At 36.4% G+C, this 25294-nt stretch overlaps 3 protein-coding genes across 13 annotated transcripts in view; 1 reads left to right on the top strand and 2 right to left on the bottom strand.

Annotated features, from left to right (window-relative positions):
* LOC129719454 (uncharacterized) overlaps positions 1–607 on the bottom strand; it is a 90822-nt gene extending 90215 nt beyond the window's left edge. The window contains exon 1 of the mRNA XM_055670773.1: positions 477–607. The gene's annotated coding sequence lies outside the window, so the exon portion shown is untranslated. The remainder of the gene's footprint in view (positions 1–476) is intronic.
* The window catches only part of LOC129719449 (tetracycline resistance protein, class E-like), a 29402-nt gene extending 18397 nt beyond the window's left edge, over positions 1–11005 (top strand). For both annotated transcript variants that reach the window (XM_055670766.1, XM_055670765.1), the window contains 2 exons: positions 9716–10709; positions 10776–11005. In XM_055670766.1, coding sequence (XP_055526741.1) covers positions 9716–10709; positions 10776–10908 — 1127 coding nt within the window. In that variant the 3' untranslated portion in view covers positions 10909–11005. The remainder of the gene's footprint in view (positions 1–9715; positions 10710–10775) is intronic.
* A 51-nt stretch (positions 11006–11056) lies between these two features.
* LOC129725878 (protein boule) overlaps positions 11057–25294 on the bottom strand; it is an 82085-nt gene continuing 67847 nt past the window's right edge. For 8 of the 10 annotated variants that reach the window (XM_055682246.1, XM_055682245.1, XM_055682254.1 and 5 more), the window contains one exon: positions 11057–25175. In XM_055682246.1, coding sequence (XP_055538221.1) covers positions 25156–25175 — 20 coding nt within the window. In that variant the 3' untranslated portion in view covers positions 11057–25155. The remainder of the gene's footprint in view (positions 25176–25294) is intronic. The other 2 variants (XM_055682253.1, XM_055682255.1) reach the window with 1 other exon arrangement.

Genomic DNA, 25294 nt, shown 5'->3' with positions numbered 1-25294 from the left:
GGTTTCCCATCGTTCCTCTGTTAACCGACCGATATTTTACCCGCAAAGCTTCAATCGTCGATACCCCGCTCTGTCCCCACCAGCTCCAGGAAGGGCGCTTCTCAATTGGTCGACTTATTCTCAAAAAAGTGTATTAGCCTAAATATTTCTTAAGGATAGATCGACCATGTGTAGCAATTATCATAATGCTTGACTTGGTGGCAAAAGTCAGATAAAAAACACTTGTTGTATAACTCTCGAGCGCATCTTTCTGTCACTAGTTTTTGTACTAACGTCCTGTTTGAATGCTTGCAGGTATAGAAATAACGATACCAAATCCATGATATGATCTTTTGCAAAGTCCTTTGTAATCTAAAAATAACTAGGATTCACACATTTGAACCCAAGCTCCCCAGTCAAACTTCCAGATTTCATTGCTATATTCATTATATCATGTCTTAAGTATGAAAATTTTTGACTATTTTTTCAAAACTTACCAGCTTTACTTGACACCTTGGTTAGATTTGTGTTTTTCTATGATCTCGTAGCCCGAGAGTCCTCAATTTGCCTCATTTGTTCCGATCGAAAACTCCACTACGACGCGACCTGTAATCCGTTCGAACAACAGTTGTACAGTGCGTCTTGAACTGTCCTACAGATCAGACGTGTTTTCGGTTGCTTGTGGACTGGTCTTTGACTGCCTATAGCTTCAAAGTTTGTGTTTTGTCAGTGTGTCTTTTAAAGACTACCTGAAAGTTATTTCCCATCAGTCTTTCTCAAGACTACCTACTTTTGAATTTAACATTTGTTTTAACTTTTTTCGTATCACCTGAAATGGCTGGACGGAAAAAGAAACCTCGCATCGCTGCGGGGAGGAAAAGAGAGGCATCTCTTTCTGACACATCGAGTGTCTGTAGTGACAATCCTTTTGATATTTTGCCTGAGCAAGAAGCTGGTGAAATGGAAGTTACCAATAATGAAACTATACAAAATATAAAATCCTTAAAAAAGTAGAAAGTTCCACCTATTGTGGTAACTATTTCTTCTGAATTTAATATATTCAAAAAGGAACTTTCAACGTTTGTTTCTGACGTTAAAGTTACCTATCAAATTGGCCGTAGAGGTGAATGCCGCTTATTAGCCGACTCAGTAAAGGGTCGTGATCGTCTTGTTCAGTATTTAACTGACAAGATGTACAAATTTTTTACATATGACACCAAGAACGCCAAGCCGTTCAAGGTTGTCTTGAAAGGTCTCACCAACGATCAAACCGTTGATGAGATCAAACTTACTTTAACAGAATTACTTGGCATAGCCCCTACCCAAGTAATTCTAATGAAACAAAAATCACGAGGCGAAAACAGTCAGAGAACTGGAATTTCCCTTGTTAATTATTTAATTCATTTTAACCGCAATGAGGTTAACAACTTAAAATTTTTTGAAAAGGAACTTGCTTTGTATAATGTGCGTGTAAAGTGGGAAACTTATAGGAAGTATGGCGGAGGTGAAAAGCATATCACCCAATGCCGTACTTGCCAACGTTATGGCCATGGTTCCAAATTCTGTAACATGGACCAAAAATGTCTTAATTGTGGAGACTCTTCTCACAAAAAGGACACATGTCCTGTGAAAGAGAGTAAAAATTTTCGCTGTGCGAATTGTAACGACAACCATATGTCAAATTTTTATCAATGCCCAGTCCGTTTAGCAATTGTTAAGGCAAGGCAAGGTAAACAAAATTCAATTTCTCAATTAAAACCAACTTCAAAACAAAATTCTCCAAGCGTACCAGTGACGCATAGTTTACCTACTCCTTTGCATACCCGTTTAACTTATGCACAGGTTACAGGTAGTTCGAACATTATACCGCCTAGTGTTGGTAGTTCGAAAATGACCGTTAATATGGGTAAGCAAAACACGCTAGAAAATAATTGTACACCTATCACTCCAGCTAATATTGCTACCGAAAATATTTTTTCTAATGTCAACTGCCTGGGGCCTATTACGGCAGGTAAACTTTCTTTTTTGCAACAGGCAATGTTCGATCTTATGAACGCCATGTTGCAGGCAAAATCAATGTTTGAAGCCATTCAAATAGGCACAAATTTTACTATTAAAATTGTTTCTAATTTAAAATTTAGCAATGATTTTAAATAAAACAATTAAAATATTAAATTGGAATGCTCGCTCATTGAAGGCCAATGAGAATGAGCTTTTTAATTTTTTAACAGTAAATAATGTGCATATTGCAATTATTACTGAAACATTTTTGAAACCTAACATAAAATTAAAATATGATCCCAATTACGTGGTTCATAGATATGATAGGATTCAGGGTTCCGGCGGTGGAGTTGCAATTGTTATTCATCGCCGAATCAAACATCGTGCTCTTCCCCATCTTGAGACGAAAGTTATTGAAACTTTGGGAATTGAAGTTCAAACTGAACTTGGGATTTTATTTATTGCCGCAGCATATTTACCATTTCAATGCACACGCGAGCTCAAAAATTATTTTAAAGGTGATTTACAAAAACTCACCAGAAATCGTTCGAAATTTTTCATAATCGGCGATTTTAACGCGTAACATCGTTCATGGAATAATTCTCAAAGTAATTCCAATGGCAAAATTTTATTCAATGATTGTTCTTCAGGATACTATTCTATTTTGTCTCCGAATAGTCCTACATGCTTTTCTTCTGTAAGAAACCCTTCAACAATTGATTTGGTGCTTACAGATCAAAGTCATATATGTAGTGATTTGATCACACATGCTGACTTTGATTCTGACCATCTTCCAATAACTTTTTCTTTATCACATGAATCAGTTTTAAACCCTATGAGCTCTGTTTTTAATTATAACAAGGCTAATTGTGAGAGATACAAAACTCATATTGAGAGAAATTTCAATAATGAGCTTGATTTGCAAAACGAAGTGAATATTGATTCCGCTTTGGAAGCAATAAAATGTGCGATTGTTGATGCCAGGAATTATTCTGTTCCAAAGGCTCAAGTGAAATTTGATTCACCAATAATTGACGAAAATCTTCGACTTCTAATTCGTTTGAAAAATGTCCGCAGACGTCAATATCAACGTTCTCGTGACCCTGTTTTTAAAACTATTTATAAAGATTTACAGAAAGAGATTAAACATAGATTTACTCTTCTGAGAAATCAAAATTTTGAGACTAAAGTTGAAAAATTGAAACCATATTCAAAACCATTTTAGAAGCTGTCGAAGATTCTTAAGAAACCTTCAAAGCCTATTCCAGTTTTAAAAGATGGTGAACGTTTTCTTGTATCCAATGAACAAAAGGCTCAAAGACTTGCTCAGCAGTTTGAGAGTGTTCATAACTCAAATTTGAATTTTGTGAGTCCAATTGAAAATGAAGTTAACGTCAATTTGATTTAATTTCTTCCCAGAATTTTTTACCTGCAGAAATAATTGAAACTAACTTGAATGAGATTAAATCAATTATTAAAAATTTCAAAAATATGAAAGCACCTGGTGACAATGGAATCTTTAATATACTAATCAAACATCTCCCTGAGAGCACAATGGATTTTTTAAAAAATCGCAAACAAAAAGCATACAAAAAGCATACAAAAAATACAAAACTCATAATAATCGTGATGCTTTAACAACTTATCTTAACATTTGCGGCGAATTAAACGATGCCATTAGTAACGCGTTGGAAGAGTTCACACTAAAAACTGAGCTTGAAATCAAATCTTGTCCAAAAAATTTTTTCAAATATGTTAAATCAAAGTTAAAATCTAAAAGTTTTCCTTCAAAAATGCAACTACATGACAAAGTTGAAGAGAACCCGGCAGACATCTCTGATCTATTTGCTGATTTTTTTCAACAAAATTATACAACTTTCTCAGAATCTGATCGTGATTATACATTTTTCATCAACTTTCCTGAGTTTTCCAACTATTTCAATATTGAACATGTCAGCGCACGCGAAATTGAAGATACTTTAAAAGCTCTGGATGCATCTAAAGGTCCGGGACCTGACGGAATTCCGCCAGCATTTATGAAACATTTAGCTAAAGAGCTAACTTCCCCACTGTTCTTGATTTTCAATATGTCGCTGCAATCCGGTTGCTTCCCGAAATTCTGGAAAAACTCATATCTAGTGCCTGTGTTCAAATCTGGTAAAAAATCCGACATTAACAACTATCGAGGCATAGCCATTCTTTCTTGCATACCTAAGCTTTTTGAAGCAATAATAAACAAAAAGTTATTCCACCAAATAAAAAATAGAATTACTCCAACGCAACACGGTTTTTTCAAAGGTCGCTCAACAACAACTAACTTAATCGAGGTTATTAACTTCTCTCTGAACGCAATGGATAAAGGAAATTATGTTGAAACCTTATATACTGATTTCAGTAAAGCTTTCGATCGCATTGATATACCCCTGCTTCTCTTCAAGTTACGAAAAATTGGAATTCATCCACAATTACTCAAATGGATTGAATCGTATCTGACAGATCGTCAACAAACAGTCAAATTTAAAGGCGTACTATCGAAACCTATTCAGGTAACCTCGGGAGTTCCTCAAGGCTCTCACTTGGGCCCTCTACTATTTATATTATTTGTAAACGACATTTCCTTTATTATAAAACATGTAAAAACTCTTATTTATGCCGACGACATAAAACTTTTCATTGAAATTAAAAACGCTTATGATGTAAACATTTATCGTAACGAGATAAAATATTTTTATATTTGGTGTAAAAAAAGCCTTCTTCAGCTAAACGTAAAAAAATGTAGTTCGATGGCTTTTGGCAGAAAAAGAAACATACCAAGCAGAGAAATGTGAACGAGTTAGGGACTTAGGAGTCATACTCGACTCAAAATTAACATTCACTGATCATTACAATACAATTATCAATAAGGCTAATAACATGCTCAGTTTTATAAAACGTTTCTGCTATAATTTCCAAGATCCATACACAATAGAAACACTTTATAATTCCTATGTCAGGTCACTTTTAGAATACTGTAGCATTGTATGGTCTCCGTTTTTCGCAACACATGTAGACAGAATAGAATCAGTACAAAAACAATTCCTGTTATATGCACTTCGTAATCTACGATGGACGTCGTTTCCCCTACCATCATATGACGAACGCTGCAGACTTATTGACATCCAATCATTAAAAGCCCGTCGTGAATTCGCAATGATGTCATTTGTTAACGATATCGTATCTCAGCGTGTCGACTCACCCGAAATATTATCAAAACGCAATTTGTATGTACCTTCTAGAAATTTACGATCGCGGACTTTGTTTTCTTTAAATCATCAACGAAACAATTATGCTAAATACGGGCCTATTAATCAAATGATGTTAGTGTATAACCAACACTGTGAAGCAATTGACTTTTCTATGTCGAGAACTAAATTAAAACAATATTTCAATTCAACGCGCAATTTAAATCGGTAGAATACATTCATTGTAATAATCCGTCAAGTAAAGAAACCATTATTCAATTATGTATAAACTCTTTTTTTCCTCTTTCACTAGTATAAATAACATATAGCATGTAAGTTTGTTATAAGCATATGTAGTCTACTTTTGTTTGACGAAATAAATAAATAAATAAATAAATATCAGGATGCCAATGAAATGCATGGGATAAATTAAAGAGTTGGGGCATAGAGGTTTTGTCTTCTCGAAAAATGTCCTCAAGCGAAATTTCAAGCGGACTTTGGGAAGAAGAGCCTCAGAGTGACCAATGAAAAAAAGCACATGAAACTGTCAAGATGCATTTTGCAAAATGCATGAAACGTTGAGATATGTTCTTTCAAAACAATTTTTTTCGAAAAACTTTGATCCTGGGACTTACAAAATTTTCGAGCTGGGGCCAATGGAATGTATAATAAATTTTCTCATGGTCCGTAAAATAAATACTACTGACACTCTGAATAAATAATTTGAAAAAAATATTATTAGCTACTATTTGTTTTTGATATAGAAAAAATCTGAGATTTGAGAAAAAGCTCTTCAAGGTGGCGACTTTCCCCAACAAAATTCAGTAGTGAAAAGGTCGAACACAGAATAAAAAAACTACTTTTTTTCAGCGAAACACTTAATGTGGAGAATGTTGAAAATAACAGAGTCTTGATTATTTATATTATTAACGAAATTTTAGCAGATATCGACCTAGTTTCTGAAACATGACAGACGAACACAGTTTGGTAAAAATATTTGATATATATTCTTCCTAAAGTATGTCACTTGCAAATGCAACTAAATGTGCTGCTTGTGATTAAAATCATATCAAAAATCAAGAAGTGCAAACCGGGTAGCTCCGTTCCGGTCCAGTTCGAAATAAAATCGAGACTCGAAGTTTCCGGTCCTGTCAGATATTTTGACCGTATTCTACCCGATGCGATGTCGAACACTATTCACAAGAAGTTTCAATACGCCTCCCGCTGACTACATTTTGACTTCTTTAAAAATCTGACAATATATGTTACGAAGCAGTAAATTTATTCACCTGACCAAGATTTTATTTGACGCAGATCTTGCTGCGAAGTCGCTGTCGACTTTGGCTGAAACCAACCTCCAGCTTTCCCCTAACCGGCAGAATCATGACAGTTAGGTCATCGTGCAAAAAAAAACAGGTTTTCACGTTGACATTTCCTCAGAAACTGTTGAACAAATGAAACGGCAGACATGAAGAAGGATGATTCTCCCGGCGTGAAGCCTAATTTCCCGGTTTTCCCGTATTTTTTCCCCGGTGATTTGAAATTCCCGGCTTTTTCCCGCTTTTCCTGTTTTTCCCGGTAGAGTGGCCACCCTGAAGAACCACCGCTTTGCTGTGTATGCTGTGTAGTTCATTTCTCAGCTCCGACTCTTTCAAAGAGATTACTACCGAAACTAAACGTACACCCTCAAGGTCCTCAACTCCTCAGCCAAATCGTGGTACTTCGTAATCTTGGTCCAGAATTGTGATTGGACATTACGATCTAACGGTACAGCGATGTCGATGAAGGTTACCCGTTTCATCCTTTTGTTGTAGACCACAGTGTCGGAGCGATTGGCACGTATGAGTACGTTCGTAATAATCTCGCGATCCCAGTACAATGTTTCCATGCAGCTCTTCTAGCTTCCCCGTTGCGATCTTTTCGTCAGTTGTTTTCACATCCCAGTACAGCTGGTAGTCCTCCTGCGCAAGATATAGGGCGCTGAACCCATGGTCTGCTCCGCAAACAGTGCGGTAGATTTCGTGACTGTTCTGGCTTTCTACGAAGCATCTCCGCCACTGCTGTATCTGAGAAGCGCAGAGCGCTTAAATATCGGTGACACCTTTTCCTCCTTCAATACGTGGCAAGGCCAACAAGGACACGAGAGGAAAGACTTCAAAATACGGTTGACACGATACAAGAACTTTCCCTGCAGCTATTTCTTGATCATGGTGTGATGAATTTCTTTGAGTTGCAGAAAACCCAAGTTATCTGTCATTTACCTTCAACCATACTCTGAATCTCCTCTCGTTCGTTGATGCGGAAACTATCGGCGTCCACTAATTTGCCTCGAGAAAGGTTGACAAGTCGACACCAAACTCCATCCAGATGTTATTACTGAACGTTGTCACCACCTGTAAGAGATGGCGCAGCTTCTCTTTTGATTCCATTCATGGAGAAGGTGTGGGTTACTTTTGTACTTGTACTCCCACTTTTAAATTGGTAGCCATTGCAAGGTAAAAATATAGCGGACTGAAAGTATCGCTTTGAAAAATCCCCTTCTCATGCTGAGAGTTTTAGACCGTAACACTGTTTCTCCGTCGGTAACGTGGAGTGACGTGGTCCACATTCCCGCTGCGTGCAGCATCTACCTGATGACGCCAAAGCAATGCAAAGCCTTGGTGCTACATCTCGATTCGGAACTCGAACTTTTGTTTATATACATAGACTTTGCAGCCAACTGTTTAAGTGTACAAGACACTTGCGTGGCTAGCGCTGCGATCCTACTGAAACTAATAGTCTCTCTCGAGCCGGAGTCGAACCTACGACGACTGGCTTGTTAGGCCAGCATCGTACCTCAAGACCAGCTGGAAGGGTTATGATGGATAGGAAGGGGCCTGATGACGCCATCGCCTATTTCATACAGCTTTGGTACCTTATGAGGTACGAGTGAGTATCTTTCTTTCGGTTTTCTTTCTTCTGCCTCGAACATTTTCAAAAGTTTTCAACCGTTGTACATGGGTATTGAGGATCTCCGTGATTTTGAGTTCACTAAGATCTCGGAGCTCTGCGGGCTTAACGATTTCTGCTATTTGACGAACCAGCCTCCTTGATCGGTTTCCCATCGTTCCTCTGTTAACCGACCGATATTTTACCCGCAAAGCTTCAATCGTCGATACCCCGCTCTGTCCCCACCAGCTCCAGGAAGGGCGCTTCTCAATTGGTCGACTTATTCTCAAAAAAGTGTATTAGCCTAAATATTTCTTAAGGATAGATCGACCATGTGTAGCAATTATCATAATGCTTGACTTGGTGGCAAAACTCAGATAAAAAACACTTGTTGTATAACTCTCGAGCGCATCTTTCTGTCACTAGTTTTTGTATTAACGTCCTGTTTGAATGCTTGCAGGTATAGAAATAACGATACCAAATCCATGATATGATCTTTTGCAAAAGTCCTTTGTAATCTAAAAATAACTAGGATTCACCCATTTGAACCCAAGCTCCCCAGTCAAACTTCCAGATTTCATTGCTATATTCATTATATCATGTCTTAAGTATGAAAATTTTTGACTATTTTTTCAAAACTAACCAGCTTTACTTGACACCTTGGTTAGATTTGTGTTTTTCGATGATCTCGTAGCCCGAGAGTCCTCAATTTGCCTCATTTGTTCCGATCGAAAACTCCACTACGACGCGACCTGTAATCCGTTCGAACAACAGTTGTACGTTCACAAAAATATTTCAGCACACCATACACGGCCAGTTTAGTCAGTTTCAGCGATTTCGTGATTTTATTACTAGACCACGCCGAATGTGGGTGTCCAAAATCAAATTTCTTCTGTCGGCTTCCTTTACGCACAACTTTATTAATGTCGAATTCGTTTTTACGGCAGGACTATCCCGTCCCGGACTACGCTTTGCAGCTGAAAAAAAAACACTTTCAGAGCAGTTGCAATGTGGTCATTATCGCCATTGTCTTTTATCGCATTTGTGCAACTGTACGAAATATTTGCCAATTTACTGAAAAATGACAAAATAACAAAAAAAAAATAAATAAAATTCAACCTGATGTTTGACACACGAAGAACGATAATCAAAGCAAACTGATTTTGACACATTTTTTTTTATTTTGACACATACGTGTGAATGTGTTGGTGTCTTCAAAACTGCACTCTTTTTCTTGCGCGGACTGTCCGGGACAGAAAAAGGGTAGTCCGGGATAGTCCGGAAAATGTAAAAAAACAGTGATAGGACAAAGTATAGTCCGCGGGGTAGCTACACCGCAAAAACGAAAACGACATAAAACAAAACGGATCAACGAAAAAAAATTTCCGTTCGAAGCTTTCCAAATAATTCGCTTTCGAAGGAATTCGGATGCGCTTACTATGATCAAACCTAAATATTTTTTATTAACTTCTGCAGTCAAGTTTTTTTTAAATTTCATCGATTAAAAAACCAACATGCCTACCTACCTATTACTCATAATGAACACACGCAATTAGTTTCTAATATTTACCCTATCCATTTTCCAGGATACTTCATAACGTACGTTTCGAAGGCCACCATCTGCCACCTTTCGGACAGCGTAAATCTAAGCCCATGGTTGTACGTGGCAGCCTACGTTCCGGCTGCAATCTGCGGCGGTACGACTGTAGTATGTGCTGGCCTGTTTAGCTTTCTTACGGACATAACGACGGAAAAAAATCGAACCGTCCGGATGGGAATCCTGCAGGCATGTACACTGGCGGGAGCATTTCTCGGGATGATGTCCAGCAGTTTCATTCTGGCTTGGGCCAACGCTACCACGGCGTTTCTCATTTCCGCCGGGATGATGCTGTTTTCCGTTGGTTACGTGAATTTTGTCATTGTGGACAGCGTTAGTCTGCGGACAGCGGCAAGTGGCAGTTGCGCGAAGCTGCGGGAAATATTTCGGTTGGATTTATTGCGCGACATGTTTAACACTTTCTTCAAGGCAAGGTTCGGGTATGATCGAGGGATAATTTGGCTAACTGTAGCCATTGCAGGGTTCACAGTGCTCGGCTCACGGGGAGGTGACATCATGTATCTTTACACGAGGAAAGAGTTCAACTGGACGCTGGAGGATTACACGCTATGGCAGTCGATCGACTTGTTATCGTTTATTGTCGGTAATTTTGTGGGTATTATGATTTTGAAGAAACTTTTTAACCTGCCGGATATTGCGATTGCTTTCCTATCGGTGCTTTGTCTCATGAGTGATAGTTTCATCAAGGGCATGGCCACCCATGGGTGGCAGTTTTACATGGCTACCGGGATAACACCACTGAAGGGAACCGAGGGGGCCGCATTGATGGCCATATCGTCGAGTATTTTACCTTCGCATGATATTGCGAAAATTTACTCGATGGCGATGTCGCTCTCGGCCATGGTGCCACTGGCAGGTTCTCCACTGTTCACTTACATCTATAGCCAAACGCTAACCACGAAGCCGGCTGTGTTTAACTTTGTCGCATCGGCCATTTTTTCGGTGAATCTACTGCTGGTAGGGTAAGTTTCAACTATTTAAACTTATTCCGGCATTTGTTTTATAAGTCAAACTAACTTTGTTTACAGAATCATACACCGTCTGCTGAAAAAACGGCAAAAACATCGACGGTTATCGGATGACTCAACGCAATCGGAAACAGCAGGTGATTTTGCGGCTACCGACGATGATTACCATGATGATGATGAAGTAATAGCTTAGAATTGAATGTGATAATAGAGTGTAGTTATATAAGCAGGTGCTTCACACACATCGGATGTGTAGTATGTACATTATCGATAATAAATGTCATCAATTGTTTTTCGTTTCACTATCGATGCCTTTCGGATCATGAATGCCGCTGCTGCTGTTTTACTTTTTCATCTTCTCTTTTATGTATAGGTTTTATTTTTCTTTTGTATTGTTTCACTTACATTTAAATACATTTGACATTATCGTTACATTTCCATCTTTACCTATTCTCTCATTTCATAATTATTTTTAGAGATGCTTTTTTTTTTATTTTACTTATTTCTTACCTCAATAGCCATTTTCATAGTGTGTGTGTGTGGTTTTCTGCCTTAAGTTACTTCTGTTCAAATGATTTTCTTCTATCTTCTGTCGATCATCAGATACAATCTAAGAATTATATTTATTGTTTTATTCTTTTTTTATATGTTTTATTCGCTTTCTCGCCATCTTCTTAAAATTACAGCCTTTTTCATGTGTGAATTATGTGTAGGTTTTTTTTTTTATTTTATCCATTCACTACGAAATGGGACATAAAATTTGATTCTGGTCATCTCAATAACAGAATATAGCCGGGTCTTTTCTTTTTTGCAGCGTGAGAAAGGTGTAGGATTTTTCTCGACTTTTTTTCTTCTTCACAAACTTAACGACGTACCTTCAGTGACTGTCTGGCTGTTACTCTATTGGTTTACTTTTAGGGTTATGAGGTAATGAGTCTAAAAAATAAATAATAAATACAAATTAAATAAAAATGAGACGCTTTTGCGGCACGATTAAGCAGGACGCGAAGAAGCGGTTGAAGTTTAACAACAAACCAAAGCAAGGGGGAACCGACCGTTTTACGATCGTCTGCAACTTCGATTGAACAGAACTCTAGGTTTGTTTCGTCTTGGTTAGCGTAAGGATAATTAATTATCAAAGTGTTTAAGGTTTGCTGATTATTTTCTCTTTCACTAGTGATCATTACACCTGCTAACAGGTTTTTTCGTTTTCAATGGCTAAAAGTGATTCGTTCTCTTATTTTGCGCATTCGCAGGTTAGATAAATAAGATGCATTTGCTTTTGATTATTTTTCTTCGTTTGTTTGTGTTTAGTAGGTATATGTAAGAGTTGTTTCACTGTCTACGCTGTGTTTTTTTTTAATCCCGTTAAAAGTAGCTAAAAGAGACCACCCGTGTGTGAGCACTAGGCGTTTTGTTCATGCTTGTAGTAATAGAACTATTTTTTTGTTTTGTTTTAATCCGTACCATTGTATGATGTTCTTCTGTAGTCATAAGTATTGCAAAAGGCTGTGCCATTGTTAATTTATTTAATATTTCCTTCGTCACTTTGTCTAAAATTTGTCAAACTTGAAAGAAGAGCTAACGAGATTTGTTAGACCGCTCTGTGTGTGTATGTTTTTTTTATACTATTTTCGTTAAAGTAAGGGATTACACCTCGATCGGTAGATTATCAGTGGATTATTTTAGCAACTAAGATAGCTTTTAGCGAGTGGTTGTTCTGCTATGTCCCCCGCTGTTACAGTCGGGGGAACTTCGGTATGATAAAGATAATTGAAATGGATTAATTGCTCTGAAGTTTCCAAGTTTATTGATTCCTCAGATTGGATCAGTGTTATTTGACTTCTTTTGATTAATTGATATCGTAAGTAATTGCTTTTAGATTGGATTCATACGACTACTTAGTATAATGGTTTTTGCTTTTTTTTAATGTTCAAAACATTACATTTAGGCTTATTGACACTCAATTCAATGTTCTAGTTGATTGACTCAATTGTTTAGTTTTTTTAATTGAAGAATTGACAGATTTTCATTAATTGATTCAAAGGGTAGTTCGAACTTAAAACTCAAGTGGAAGAGAGGAGAAAAGACTCGCGTTTAGCACGAAATTGACCGAAAGTATAAGCTTTTGCTAGACAAATTTTCTCCGTAAGTTTTGCTCTAGTAGAAAAATATGCGATTAGAGTGACAAAATTGTTGTTTGATTTCGTTAGACAGGATTGGTTATTGTATTCTTTTACCACCTTAACGTGTCATTTCGCTATATATAGTTTTAGCGTTGGATTTGTTTTTTTTTGTTTGTTTTTGTTTGTATTTCTGATTCTGCGATACTACACTGAAGAATCGTACCTTCTTTTTATCTTTGCTAGTAATATTTTATATAGGGGTATAAAGATTTCTTTGAAGTAAAATATTCCACCGCTTCGGATATATTTTTTTTTGTTACTATATTTGCTTCATTCTCGACTTAATATATTTTTTGTGTATATATACCAGTTTTAGATTTGTTTTTTTTATAGTACAATAGTATATATATATAATTTAATTCTATCACATTATGTTTTCATATATAAAATTTATAGCTTATTAATATATAAAAGATTTTAGTGGAAATTGTTCAAGTATCATTAGCCAACCTAGGAGAAAACTAAGAAGGGCTCACCGAATTTTGATTGTGGGATGTTTCAAAAGTCAACTGAGATTTGAGAAAGTAAAACCGAAACTCAACGATTAGGACCGATACCGGAAGGAGTCGTTTGCGTCGTGCCGTTTACCATACAATTTGAATCACAGAAGGCTGGCGAAAAAACTGAACGCAAAACTTTCGATGACACGTGCATTCAAAACAAGACACTTCACCGGAGAGTTGCCGAATCACATTCAGCCCTAGGCGGCTGTCACCTGCTGATAGCTTTCGCTTCCGGTATCATTTCGCCTGGTTGAAGGGGGAAGGGGTGGGAGTTAGGGAATAGAAACTTTACGCAGACTGGTCAAGCCAATCGAACCAATTTCAGAGACAATAATAATTATCCGCAAGTGTATAAATAATCTAGTTGGTTTTTTTTTATTTGTATTTATCTTCTTTTTTATGTTTATTCGATTCTCCTTGCTATATAGTTTAGTTTATTGATTTTACTTACTCATATGTGTAGTATATTTAGTTGTATTTTAATGTGTATTATTTCATGTGTTTTAATCGCATGCTTCATCATGTATATTTTTTTTTCTTTTTGACACAACCATATGTACTCATTTTTATTCTGCTTAAAGATGTTTGCTTCATTTTACACGTACTCTTAGCTAGTATTTTAGTCGTAAAATTTCATCCATCGCATTCGACACGATCGGACGCTAGAGTGCCCTTTTTGCTGTTATGTGTATTCACTACAGTATTAAGGTATCAGTTTTTTTTTTCCTTCAAATAGTAAATATAACAAGTTTTTTTTATACTTTATTACTAGCAAATGTAAGTATTTTCTTTTCAGTTTACTTCGATGGAAAAAATCAGGTTGTTCAAATTTTGTGTATTTTTTTTTCAAGAGTTTCACTGCTATTATTGCTTTTGGGATTAAAATAATTTCGTTTCTTGTCTGGGTTTGTCGTTATTGTTCTCATTTTAGTTCAGTTTGTCTAACATGCGTTGCGCTAAAAGATCAAAAATACCAAACTGAAACGCAATGCCGAGGGGGGATCAAAGCATGCTTTGAACAGTATACACAGGTAAGAGCTACTCGTGATTGAAGATAAACAATCGTAGGTATACTAACAAGCCAATGGTCTTTACATAATGCATCCGATTTAGTTTCGTAATTTGGCAGTTCAGTTGTTTGTTCATTCAATGCAAATTATACTTCTATTTATAGGAAACTAAGGATCTCGATGCGTTCCGTAACGAATTAGTCTAAGCGATATAAATAGGTTAAAATAAATAAATAACTTAGACAAGCATGATGAGCCAGCGTAACCATAACCTCACTTAGCCCATCGCAGATATACTAGATCATCAACATAATCGCGACTAAAGCGTGCAGCTATCACTTTATGCTAATCTCAGTTAAAATTTTCTAACGTGTCGCGCACACCCACCTTGCTTAGGTGGTGCTCACTAAATCCCCTAAATTCTTTCCTCCCAATAAGTACCAACTATGTATAGCTTATATTTTGGCAAGAGAATCTACTAAGACCGATAATTTCTTTGCTTCTGAGAGAGAGAAAAAGAGAGAGAGAGAGAGAGAGAGAGAAGTCTCGTATTTCCGATGTAAAAATTCAATAATCTTACCGTTTGCTAGTATTTGATTATTGGGAAATAATAGTAACTGATAACAGCGTGCGTCGCCTTCAAAAGGAAACTATTTATCGCCAGCGATTTTTTTTTTTGGTTTTAAGACCCTATTCTCACACTCACACCTTAAGCATCGAGTGATTCTCACGTGATTGTGAGAGACTATAGGGCCTTCGATTTTCCGGGAATATGGGCGACTAATTTCTTGTTTTCATTTTACATATTTGCATTTGCGCTTCTTGCTTAAGATATTCACCAAAAAAATGCTCATCTAAAATCATGTCTTCTGCTCAAGTTCACATTTAAATTTTGGTTTTCGATTTTAATTATTGTCTAGCTTTATAAGAGAGGTATGTTTTGCACGGGATCCACCAGGAATGGAATGATTTTTGTGGTGATATATAGGTATTCATCTGGATGAACAAAGCGTCAAAGAGAGTAGAATTATTTTCGTTCTTTAAGCAACTTTCTTGAAAATTCGATAAATAGGATCTTAAACAAACGAAAATTTTAATGATGTGAGTAAGAATTGGAACTCGGTTTCCGAAAAAAGAGATAATGATCCCGTAACATTCCTCTAATACAACAGCTTTGTTTTTTGCCATGATTTGGATCAAATTGGTTTGAAAATAATTTAAAAAAAACTACTATCTTGACATGCTTTCGTTGTTTCACTTGTAATTTTTTCGGTACGCTGAAACTTTACCTAGAATACATTATCCCATAGAAGGAGAAGTATTTGAATGTTTCTGAAGAACAAATTGAGCCTTGAATATCATAGTTAAGAGTATTGCTATCATACCATAGGACAGCGGTTCTCAACCTTTTTTTGTCCGCGCACCCCTTGGCGATATTTTTCATATCAATTGTACCTCCTGGCTTGGAATGTTCTTGCAGAGTGGGAGAGAGTAATGGTAATTCATGTTGTGGTAGTCTAGTTAAGGTTCCAAATTAAACTGTAGCTTGTTTGATTGCAACAGTCATGTATTAGGGGCTAGATTGACCAACAAATGAAGTATTATAGAGAATAATTGCTTTGTCCGCCATTACTGATTTTTCTTTCGCGTACCCCCTGAAGGCTTTCGAGTACCCCCAGGGGTACGCGTACCCCAGGTTGAGAACCGCTGCCATAGGAGTTCAAGAAGCTTGAAGCTTGAAAAAAATCTGAGATCCAGAACGATTAGACTGATATCATCAACGATTTAACACTTTTAATTGTGTGAAACACAAATACATCAAATATATCCAGTACGGGAGCGTCAGATCAAACTTGTCAGTCGATGAGTATTTTTATAATATTCATTTTGTTCCATACTAATCTATTCTAAGACTGAAGATTTTGAATTTCACACACGTTGACATCTTCATTCAATTTATCGTAAATGTTTCTATTCTACTGATTCGTGAAATTCGCGCGAAGAATCAAACGCCTTCACAGAGAAAACGCCCTTTCGGCTGCCACATCCGGATCACCGTCGAATATCCGTGAAAATCCTAAGCCCGTTATCGGTGTTGCCACCCGCGAAACTCTCACTCGCTATATAACCAAATTCGCTGTGATGCCGAAAAAATTCTACACGCTACAAATCAAATTTGAACGAATCCGGTTCAACAACAATCAGCAATACGTAACAACTCTAACGCAACTCGTAAAGATTTTCATTTTGGAAGACATCTGATATCATGATACATACGGGGGGCTGGCTGGTAGGTTGGTTGGCTTATGCTTCCGGGCCGTTTCATTCGGAATGTGGCATGTCGTCCTGGGCAAACGCACCATCCCCCCACAAGTGAAACAACTAGCTGTCAACCTATCTCGCAAGGACGCGCGACCTTGAACGGACTGCTTTGGGGGGCTAGCTACGCACAATCTCTCTGCTTCTGCTCTCACCAATTCCAAACCAACGTACGATAGAATTGTGTGCTGACTTTTCCTCTGTTACTTATCGTGTTGTTCTCGCTATACGTTTTTGCTCGTGTTTCGCTATGCTCGCGGTCTGTCAGTTTAAAAAAACCCAAACATTTTTTGATCAATATAATGTAAATGTATAATTTCCTTACTCGTTTAATATATTCTAAAAATATCACCGACTTGTTTTTAGTAGATTATATTTTTTCTTTTTTGCATCTTTTTTAGACATGAAAATGGGTGTATATATCTTCCTTTGTTTTTCTTCTTTATAATTTCCTATTTATAAATTAATATCCATTCTACTAATAGATTTATGCTTGCATCTTCTTTCTCTGCCTGTCCCACATGTTCTCTTTTTTGCTTGTTTTGTGGTTATAGTGCAACCTGGAATTGCATTCTCGTTATTTCGGTAAAAATATTATTACTACTATTATTTTTTTAATATATTTTGCAGTGAATCTCTTGCGCTCCTTTTTCTTCATCTTAAGAAATGGGATAAATGTCAATAGTGTGATGTATAGTGTATATAATGATCATTTATGTTATGTTAATGTATTTTTATCTTCGTTTTTTTTTGCTGCTACGTTTATGCGCATCCTACGCCGGTTTCCTTACTCTGTCTATATATTTTATTGCTTACTTGTTATGCATAAATAAATTACATTCTCGTTTCGTCATTTACTCCACACTACCATTCTGCTTACGGCTGCATCTGCTTCTCTGTTTTAAATACATATATTTGAATCTCAATAGAGACAATATTTCTTTTGTTAATTCTACGGTTTTTATTTATATTTTCTTTATATTTATTCTACTTTTTTTTGTTAAAAGAGTTTGCCACGGTCACAATGATCGCCTTTTCTTGTCGTCTTGCTGACTTCTTCTTACACGTAGAGATATAGAGATTATCACTAAAAAGAGTTTTTCTTTATTTACCATCTTTCTAATATTAGTGAGTCTATGTATGTATGTTTGTGTGTGTGAAAGTCTGTGTGTGAATCGGTATCTGCATCTGGATAGATATACGTAGAGAGAGAAGAGAGGAGTAGTTTCTGACGGCATGCGAAATATCTCACTTTCAATTGTTTATAGTTTTCATGCTTGTTCGCGCGTTAAGTGTTAGAATTGGAGTGAGTGCTATTCCTATTACATGTTATTAGAATCACTGCTTCGATTTTGGTTTGCATGAGTAGTAGAAGTTTTTACGTCGTTAAATCAAAAGGTACTATATTACCCATCCTTTACATTTCATCGACCATTTTGTCTGTGGATGACAGTTACAGCACATAAATAATGGGCAATCTCAGTTCTATGCTTTGCGCATCGATTGGATTTAAAATCTAACGAATCACTTCGTACTTATTAGTTAGCACAATTGGCTCTCGATCGCTAATGGCATTCGTGCAAGACTTTTTGTTTTCTGTTTTCGTCTGAGATCTAGCTGTCTTGGGTTATTAGCTTTTAGAGGGATATAAATATGCGTTTTGATTTCCTGTTTGCATTTGTCTTATCGCTATAATTTCAAGTGTTATTATCTGCTAGAAATGTCGTAATATAATATATGTGTAATTGTTAGTTTCATTTATAGAGGACTGTTCTTGCTGCTGATGGTTGTTACTCTAGGGCCTACATGTTTTAGCTTATTTACTAGTGTGGTGATTTCTGCACGTCAAGATGAGTCATTTTTTTCTCTCGGTTTCGATTCAAACTTCAAAGTGCAATGGAAGAGTTGAAGTGTAAAGGAAATGATCAACGGGTTTATTCAAGAGTTCTCTCGGGCGCCAAATACTAAGTCAACTGCAGTTGTTTATCAAATGTAAAAAGTTTGCACATTACGCAAAATTTCATGAACTTTCCAAGTTAAATTGGAAATAATAATCCAAGCTCAAGCGAGCAGTTTACAGTCTTAACTCAAACGGTTATTGAGAATATTACAAGCTTGAGTTGATAAGAACTCAATAATTTTTCTCCCGATTACTCCTAAAAAGGAAGCGTCAACCCACGTTACAGTGACTTGTCCCCACTGCCATTGTCATTTTCGATTGCTGAAACAGTTCTATAGCTATACTGTCGATAAACAGAGCTATAGTAAGTGACAGAAAAATAGCTATACTGGCTATACTTTCGTAGACGAATCCGGGAAAACAATTACGTCCAATGGAATATATTTTTCGTAGTTTAAAAATCCGTCTCTAACTCACAATTGGATTGATTGTAGGTTTAAATTATGCGAATGACTCTAAAAAGCGAAAACAAAATTGTTTTTGCATTCAAATTTAGTACAACTGAAATTTTTTTAGAACATTTTATTTAAATTGAAGAATTTGAAAAAAAATTCAAGTATTAACCCTTAAATGCGCAATGTCATTTTAAAACAATACTACTAAAAACGTTTTAAAGTATACGTATTTAGTAATATAATTCATTGGAACAGCTCTCTAGACTCTAACGAAGAAAACTTAACAGCTGGAAGTACTCTATTTCAATATTTTGTTTTTATTTTTGCTATCAAAATCTTGGAAACGAAAAAAAAACATGGCGAAACTCCCGACTGGTGTTGACTGTCTTTGAAAATAAGTTTCAAAATGAGGTTAGTGGTTAGTGAAAATGTCTGGATTATTAGAAATTATACTAACAAAAGGTAAATTTTAAAGTTACTGTTAACAAAAGTAATTGTTTAGACTTTATTCTGCGATAAAGTCACAGTGTTGTTGAAAAACAAACATGGTAATATTTGCACATTAAAAAGTAAATCTTTAATTTTTTTTATGCATATTGGTTAGTTTTAGAGCAGTAACCTGTTAAACAAAGATTTTGTTTTTACATGATTTTTTAACGTCGTGCGCCTTTAAGGGTTAATAGTTAATATAAATCAACATTTTCCTGACAAATTTCAAATACCGCAAACTGGGGTGACTTTGATTAGCGGGGCGACTTTGATCACTCTACATCTTTTTTGTATTTGTGATAAAATCGCTCGTAGAACTTGGGATTTCTTGTAGTCTTTACTAATTGTGTTTATATGTGTCTACATTGGTACTATTCATGCATTTCCTGCTATTTGAAGAGTGTTTTTTAAGCGAAAATACGAATTGAAAAAAAAACTGGATTTTGAGCGATTTTAATTGCATAAAAACAATCGGTTCAGAACAACAAGCTGCAAACTTATTACATGTTTTCTTTTTAACGACAACCCAAGGCGTCACGTAATATGCAACTTTGGACCTTCTTTACTCTCTATGGGCAATCGTTCATATATATTCTAATTTTTTTTATGAATCGTAGACATACGCCAACATAAACTTTTCACGTAGAATGTGAATGGCCCTCAAAATTGCTTTTCATATTTATAAACACTAAGTCGGTTTAGACTGTTCAAATTTGTTAAAGTAGCAAAGTTCACTCCAAATGCATCAAAACAATGAAGAGATCAAAGTCCCTCGGAGAGATGAAGGATGTAAAAATTTTAGACCATATTTAAAAACGGCAGAATTGTGGCTAAACTTTAGAAACAGTAACTGGATCTTTCTCAATACATGCCTGTGCTCATTTTAATACTATTAAAAAAAATTTGTACTCAATATATTCTTAAAATATTTAAGATATATTCAAAAAAGTGATCAAACTCACCGCAGTTTACGGTACTCTATTCAAAATTGCTTTTACCCCCAAGGCTTCAGTTTAAAGTATATTTTAATAGCATTCTAAGCACAAGCTTTACAAGCTTTACCTTCGGGACATCAAATTGGTCTAACCTCATAAAAGCAAATATGAAACAATCGATTCAAACGAAGATATCCTTTCTCGTTTTATACGCAATAAAAAGCGTGAAAAAAGACTTTTTTGTGCTCAAGCAATCATTAAAGCAAAAATGATTCTGTTGATTTTGATGTTGATATTATAAAAACCTAAATACTGCATCTGAGAACGTTATTTAGTGAAAGGACAAACCAATTAAAAATAATTCCACTGCAGTTGACCTAGTATCTCAATTCCTTTCCGAACACCTCTCAATGTATGTTACGTAACATGTACCAGCGACAGAAACAACTTCTCGTATTTCTTGCAATGTGCCTGCTATTCAAATTTCTTGCTTTCGTTTTGTTTAGTTTTTCACGCGCATCTCTTCTTTTTAAGCAGATGCAGACAGTACGCAGATAATGAAATTCATCCTAATGGGCATAGAATCAAATTTGGCAAATTTTTCTTATTTCTTCAGCATCACAATGAGGAAAGCAGCTTCTTGACGGCACTGCGCACTCAAAATTTATTTTCCAAGCAGTTTCACAATTCACTGCAAATGATCAGTTGTACTAATCAATGAGTAATTTTGGAGGAGCAGATCGCTTTTTCCATGCTGCTTTTTCGTATTCTCGCACATTTTTGTCCTGATGTTAGTCGTTTAGGGGTTGTTGGAAGCAGAGGGGCATGGGGTTATCCGTTTTGGGGGAGGGTTGTTTCGATAACAATAACAATAAATTTCATATCAAAACATTTCGATTTTTTGTTTGCAACAGCTATGCTTCTGCGCGCACGGCTTGAAACCTTCGATTTAAAATGTGTTGTTGTTGTTCTTGTTGCTGCTGCTTTTGTCTGCTTAGTTCTGTTTTAGGTGTTGTGTTCTCGTCTGTGTGCTGGTGTGAGAAAGTGAACTCCATGTGTCTGTCCTACGTTAGTGCGACAAGATTTCAATTGCTTGTTTCTTGTATAAATATCTGTTTGTCTAGAGTATGTGATCATTTTGGATGAGAATTTTTAGTTCACAATTAATGTGTGTCTCAGTAATGTTTTCCTGTTAATTTCGACATTGTTTACTAATCGCCTGTTCTTTGTCCGACATTCTTCTTGCTAGAGTACTTATGTATACATTTGAGTTTATGTACGTGTAAGTGTATTACTGGTATAGTGGGCTACATAAATTATTATTGTTTTATTTGATCGTGTTTTTTTGATTGCTCTTACAATCCTAAGGAGGTTGCATCCCTCCGTGTTACTTAGTGCTAATGTTTTATTTTAAGTGATTTATACAGCTGCCCTTTCAGGTGACAGGGTAATATCTCGATATCTACCTGTTTTCGTGTTGAATAATTTCAGATTTCGTCATTTGCACGGAATAAACAACAGAGGAGTGGATTGAGCAACCGATTTGTTGTATGAAAAATTACCAAATGTATACCCTACATATGTACGTCTTGTCGTGTGCATTTTTCTAACAAAAAAAAGATAATAATAATGAGAATACTCGTGAGACTTTGTCTTCAGAAAAGTATTGTAGCTCTCACTTATACACAAAATGGCGCCAAAACCTTTGGAAACTAGCATTGAATAACAAAACAATATCGCTAGTAACAATAATAAAATTATCATTATAAAAAGAAAAAAAAACATTTTTGCAATGGTTGTGGACTAATGCATATTTAACAATGTCGTTTGTATTTTCAATATTCGGCCCAACAAGTTATTTGCTATATGCTATCTTTAAACCTATGCTTTCGCTGACTATGGCTAGAGCTGACTTTGATGTCAGCTGAGGCTGCTGCTGTTGTCGGCTGCACAAGATGTATTCAACAATTCATTAGGAAACAAAAAATCTGTCGAATATAAGCACAAGTAATAAAAAAGATTGATGGCAAATGAAAGGAACTTCGTCTGGCGGCTCTTCTAGCTAAATTCTTCTACGTCCGACTCCAGTTTTACTTTATTGCGAAATACTTTGCATGAGCTTTCGTGCAATATATGGAATATGTGACATGGCCAAGATCACAAAAAAAAACATTTTGACCAACCCGTTTCACTCGCTGTTCTCCGCCAACTAAACCGATGTAACAATTAGCTCATGGTGGCATTAGGCGACATTCAAAAAAGCTTTAGCTTAGTCGGATTTTCTAGAGAGTTACACTAGCAATGCTGGAGTTTTCTTTTTTCTTCAACAACTGGAGAGCAATTGAACGCTAACTTCACTGAACTATTACCAGCCAAAATGCAGAAAAAAAACTTTACTCTGACTACCACCGGAAGGCAAACTGTACAAAAAACCACGACCGCACTCTGACAACCGCGAAAGACACAGTGCAATTTCATGATCATAATATTACGATATGATGAATACTACATGCATTCAAAATACATTTCAACAACCAATAGCTTGAAAACACGCGCTTTTATTCACAATGGTTCCAAGTGTCCTTGTGTGTACGTGTAAACCGCCTGTCAACAATCGTTCTTTTATAAAGTTTTCTGGTCGTGGTCTCCTAGGCAGCAATGTTGGTACATTATCCAATCTGGCAATTGTGGGACAAACAAAAGACTGACGATGTTCATGATTCCTAAGTTTAGCGTCAATCTCAAGCGAATTTCGAAGTTTTTGGAATTACTCCACTCGTCAAAGCATCTAGCAAATGCTAGGTTGAAAATGAAGTTTGCTGCATCCGGAGAAATCGAAAAGTACAACGGTTGCGCACTAAGCAGTTTGTTCGAATACTATTCGTCCGAAAATGTGTTAAGTACAAGCTTATAACACATCCATAGTCCTCTGTGTCACGGTGAGAGCTATGAACAAATTATACCGTGTAACAAGGTATGTGTGCTCGTGATGTTCAGTGAATGCTGTTTTTCTGCTTGTATATATAATATCCTTTATGTATAAGTATATATATTTTTACTTTGTTTGTATCATAAATATGCAAATATGCGTATTTCTTATTCCAATGTACGGCTCAACCGGCTAGCTTGCGTTAGATCTACAACTACCTACTGTCTGACTCCGGTTTTCTCCCAAAGGTTTTTTTTTGTTCTTTTTTACAGTTACAATAATCGCTAGTAATAAGTTAATAGTAATATGGTTCAACAATGCTTTACTTCGAAAAGTAAAAAAAAAGATTCAACATTTCGCCAAGGGATTATATCCTCCCATGCGATTTCACGGTTTAACACTCTCTCATTCACAAGTTGTCTTGCCCACCGAGTGGGATCTGTCTTTTCTGAGTTTGTTCTTTACTGTCGTTTTTTTTCGGATGAAACAACAGCCGTGTAATAATTAAATACCCTTCGTTCGCTAGAAAATCGGAACGCTTTTCTTGTCCCACAGCTTATACCTTATCCCATTCTCTAATTGTTAGGTCAGTTTCTCTGAAGCAGTTATTTTTAGTTATTCGCATCATCCGTGCCGAATCGGACAGAGACGCGAAGAATTAAAAAAACGCAGCAAATCATTCAGGACAGGAACTGAATATGATAGAACCATTTTCGAAAATAAGTTTTTTTTCTTACATTGATCTCTTTTCGTGTGCCCCCGCTTTTCGTCGGGTAGCGTTTCTTTGCCTATTTTTACCTCCATGTGCATATGAGGAGCCGCGCGCGTTAATTCTATCTCTAATTGTCCGAGATGATTGTGTATAGGTCTTCCATTTCGAATTTATATCTGTGTATAAATCACGTAATAATATAGACTAAATTATTCGATGTTGGTAGACTCTGATGAGTGCCTGCCCGTCTGTCTGTCTGCGCGAGTGCGTCCACAATCCTCGTTAAGTGTTGTGCTGTGCCGGTTCCGGATCTGCCGTTCAGTGTGCCGGGGTAGCTAGAAGCAATACAATGCGCGGGCGAATGATTGTTACTAAACAATACGACCGAAAGAAAAACAGACCATTCCGCATTGCGCTCCCAGTACGGTAGTGGTAGTGTGCGCTGCACACTGAAAGTCTCGCGCTCCGATTCACTAATTACATTTTCTTCGCTCTGTGGCTTCTTGCTTTGCTACTTATTGCATTTTTGTTCTGTATTAATAGGTTCTTCATTTATGCTAATGGATTTTTATCTAGTTAGTTTATTTATATATAGATGTTTTTTTTTGTATAAATATTACTCATGATAATAAATAAGTTTCTGTTTGTCTAGTTTGTTCTCTTTGTTTTAACAAGGGTAGATTCCTGTAGGAGAGAACGACAATAACAGGAAAAAGACAGAGAAAAAAAAACATGTAAATCAAATTCTGATGATCAAGTCTGGCTTCGATTCAGACAATGCTTATGTAGTAAGCTGTCAAGCATGGCGAAAAAGATACTGTTTCAGGATAGAGATTTGCATGAGTAAGGGAAAACTAAACAGGTTTTGACAGGTATCCTTCCTTTAAAAAGCATCTTTTTCTCTTAAAGCTAAATTCTCGTCAACTGTGCAATCCACAAAAAACGCTGTCGCAACTGGCTGAAAGTGGTCCGCGTGTCAACAAAAGAAATCAAACTTATTGCTCAATAGTACTCGTTGCCGTCTGCAAAAAAATAAATAAGTGAAAATAATAGACCATTAAATGATGAAAATAGATTCAAATCGGTACGAGTGCAAAACAATTAGGTATTATTAGCAACCAACTTCACAGTTCTCCAATAT

Source organism: Wyeomyia smithii, chromosome 2 (assembly GCF_029784165.1).
Source record: "Wyeomyia smithii strain HCP4-BCI-WySm-NY-G18 chromosome 2, ASM2978416v1, whole genome shotgun sequence".
In the NCBI taxonomy this organism is placed as follows: Eukaryota; Metazoa; Arthropoda; class Insecta; order Diptera; family Culicidae; genus Wyeomyia; species Wyeomyia smithii.
This window is presented reverse-complemented; position numbering and strand designations above follow the sequence as displayed.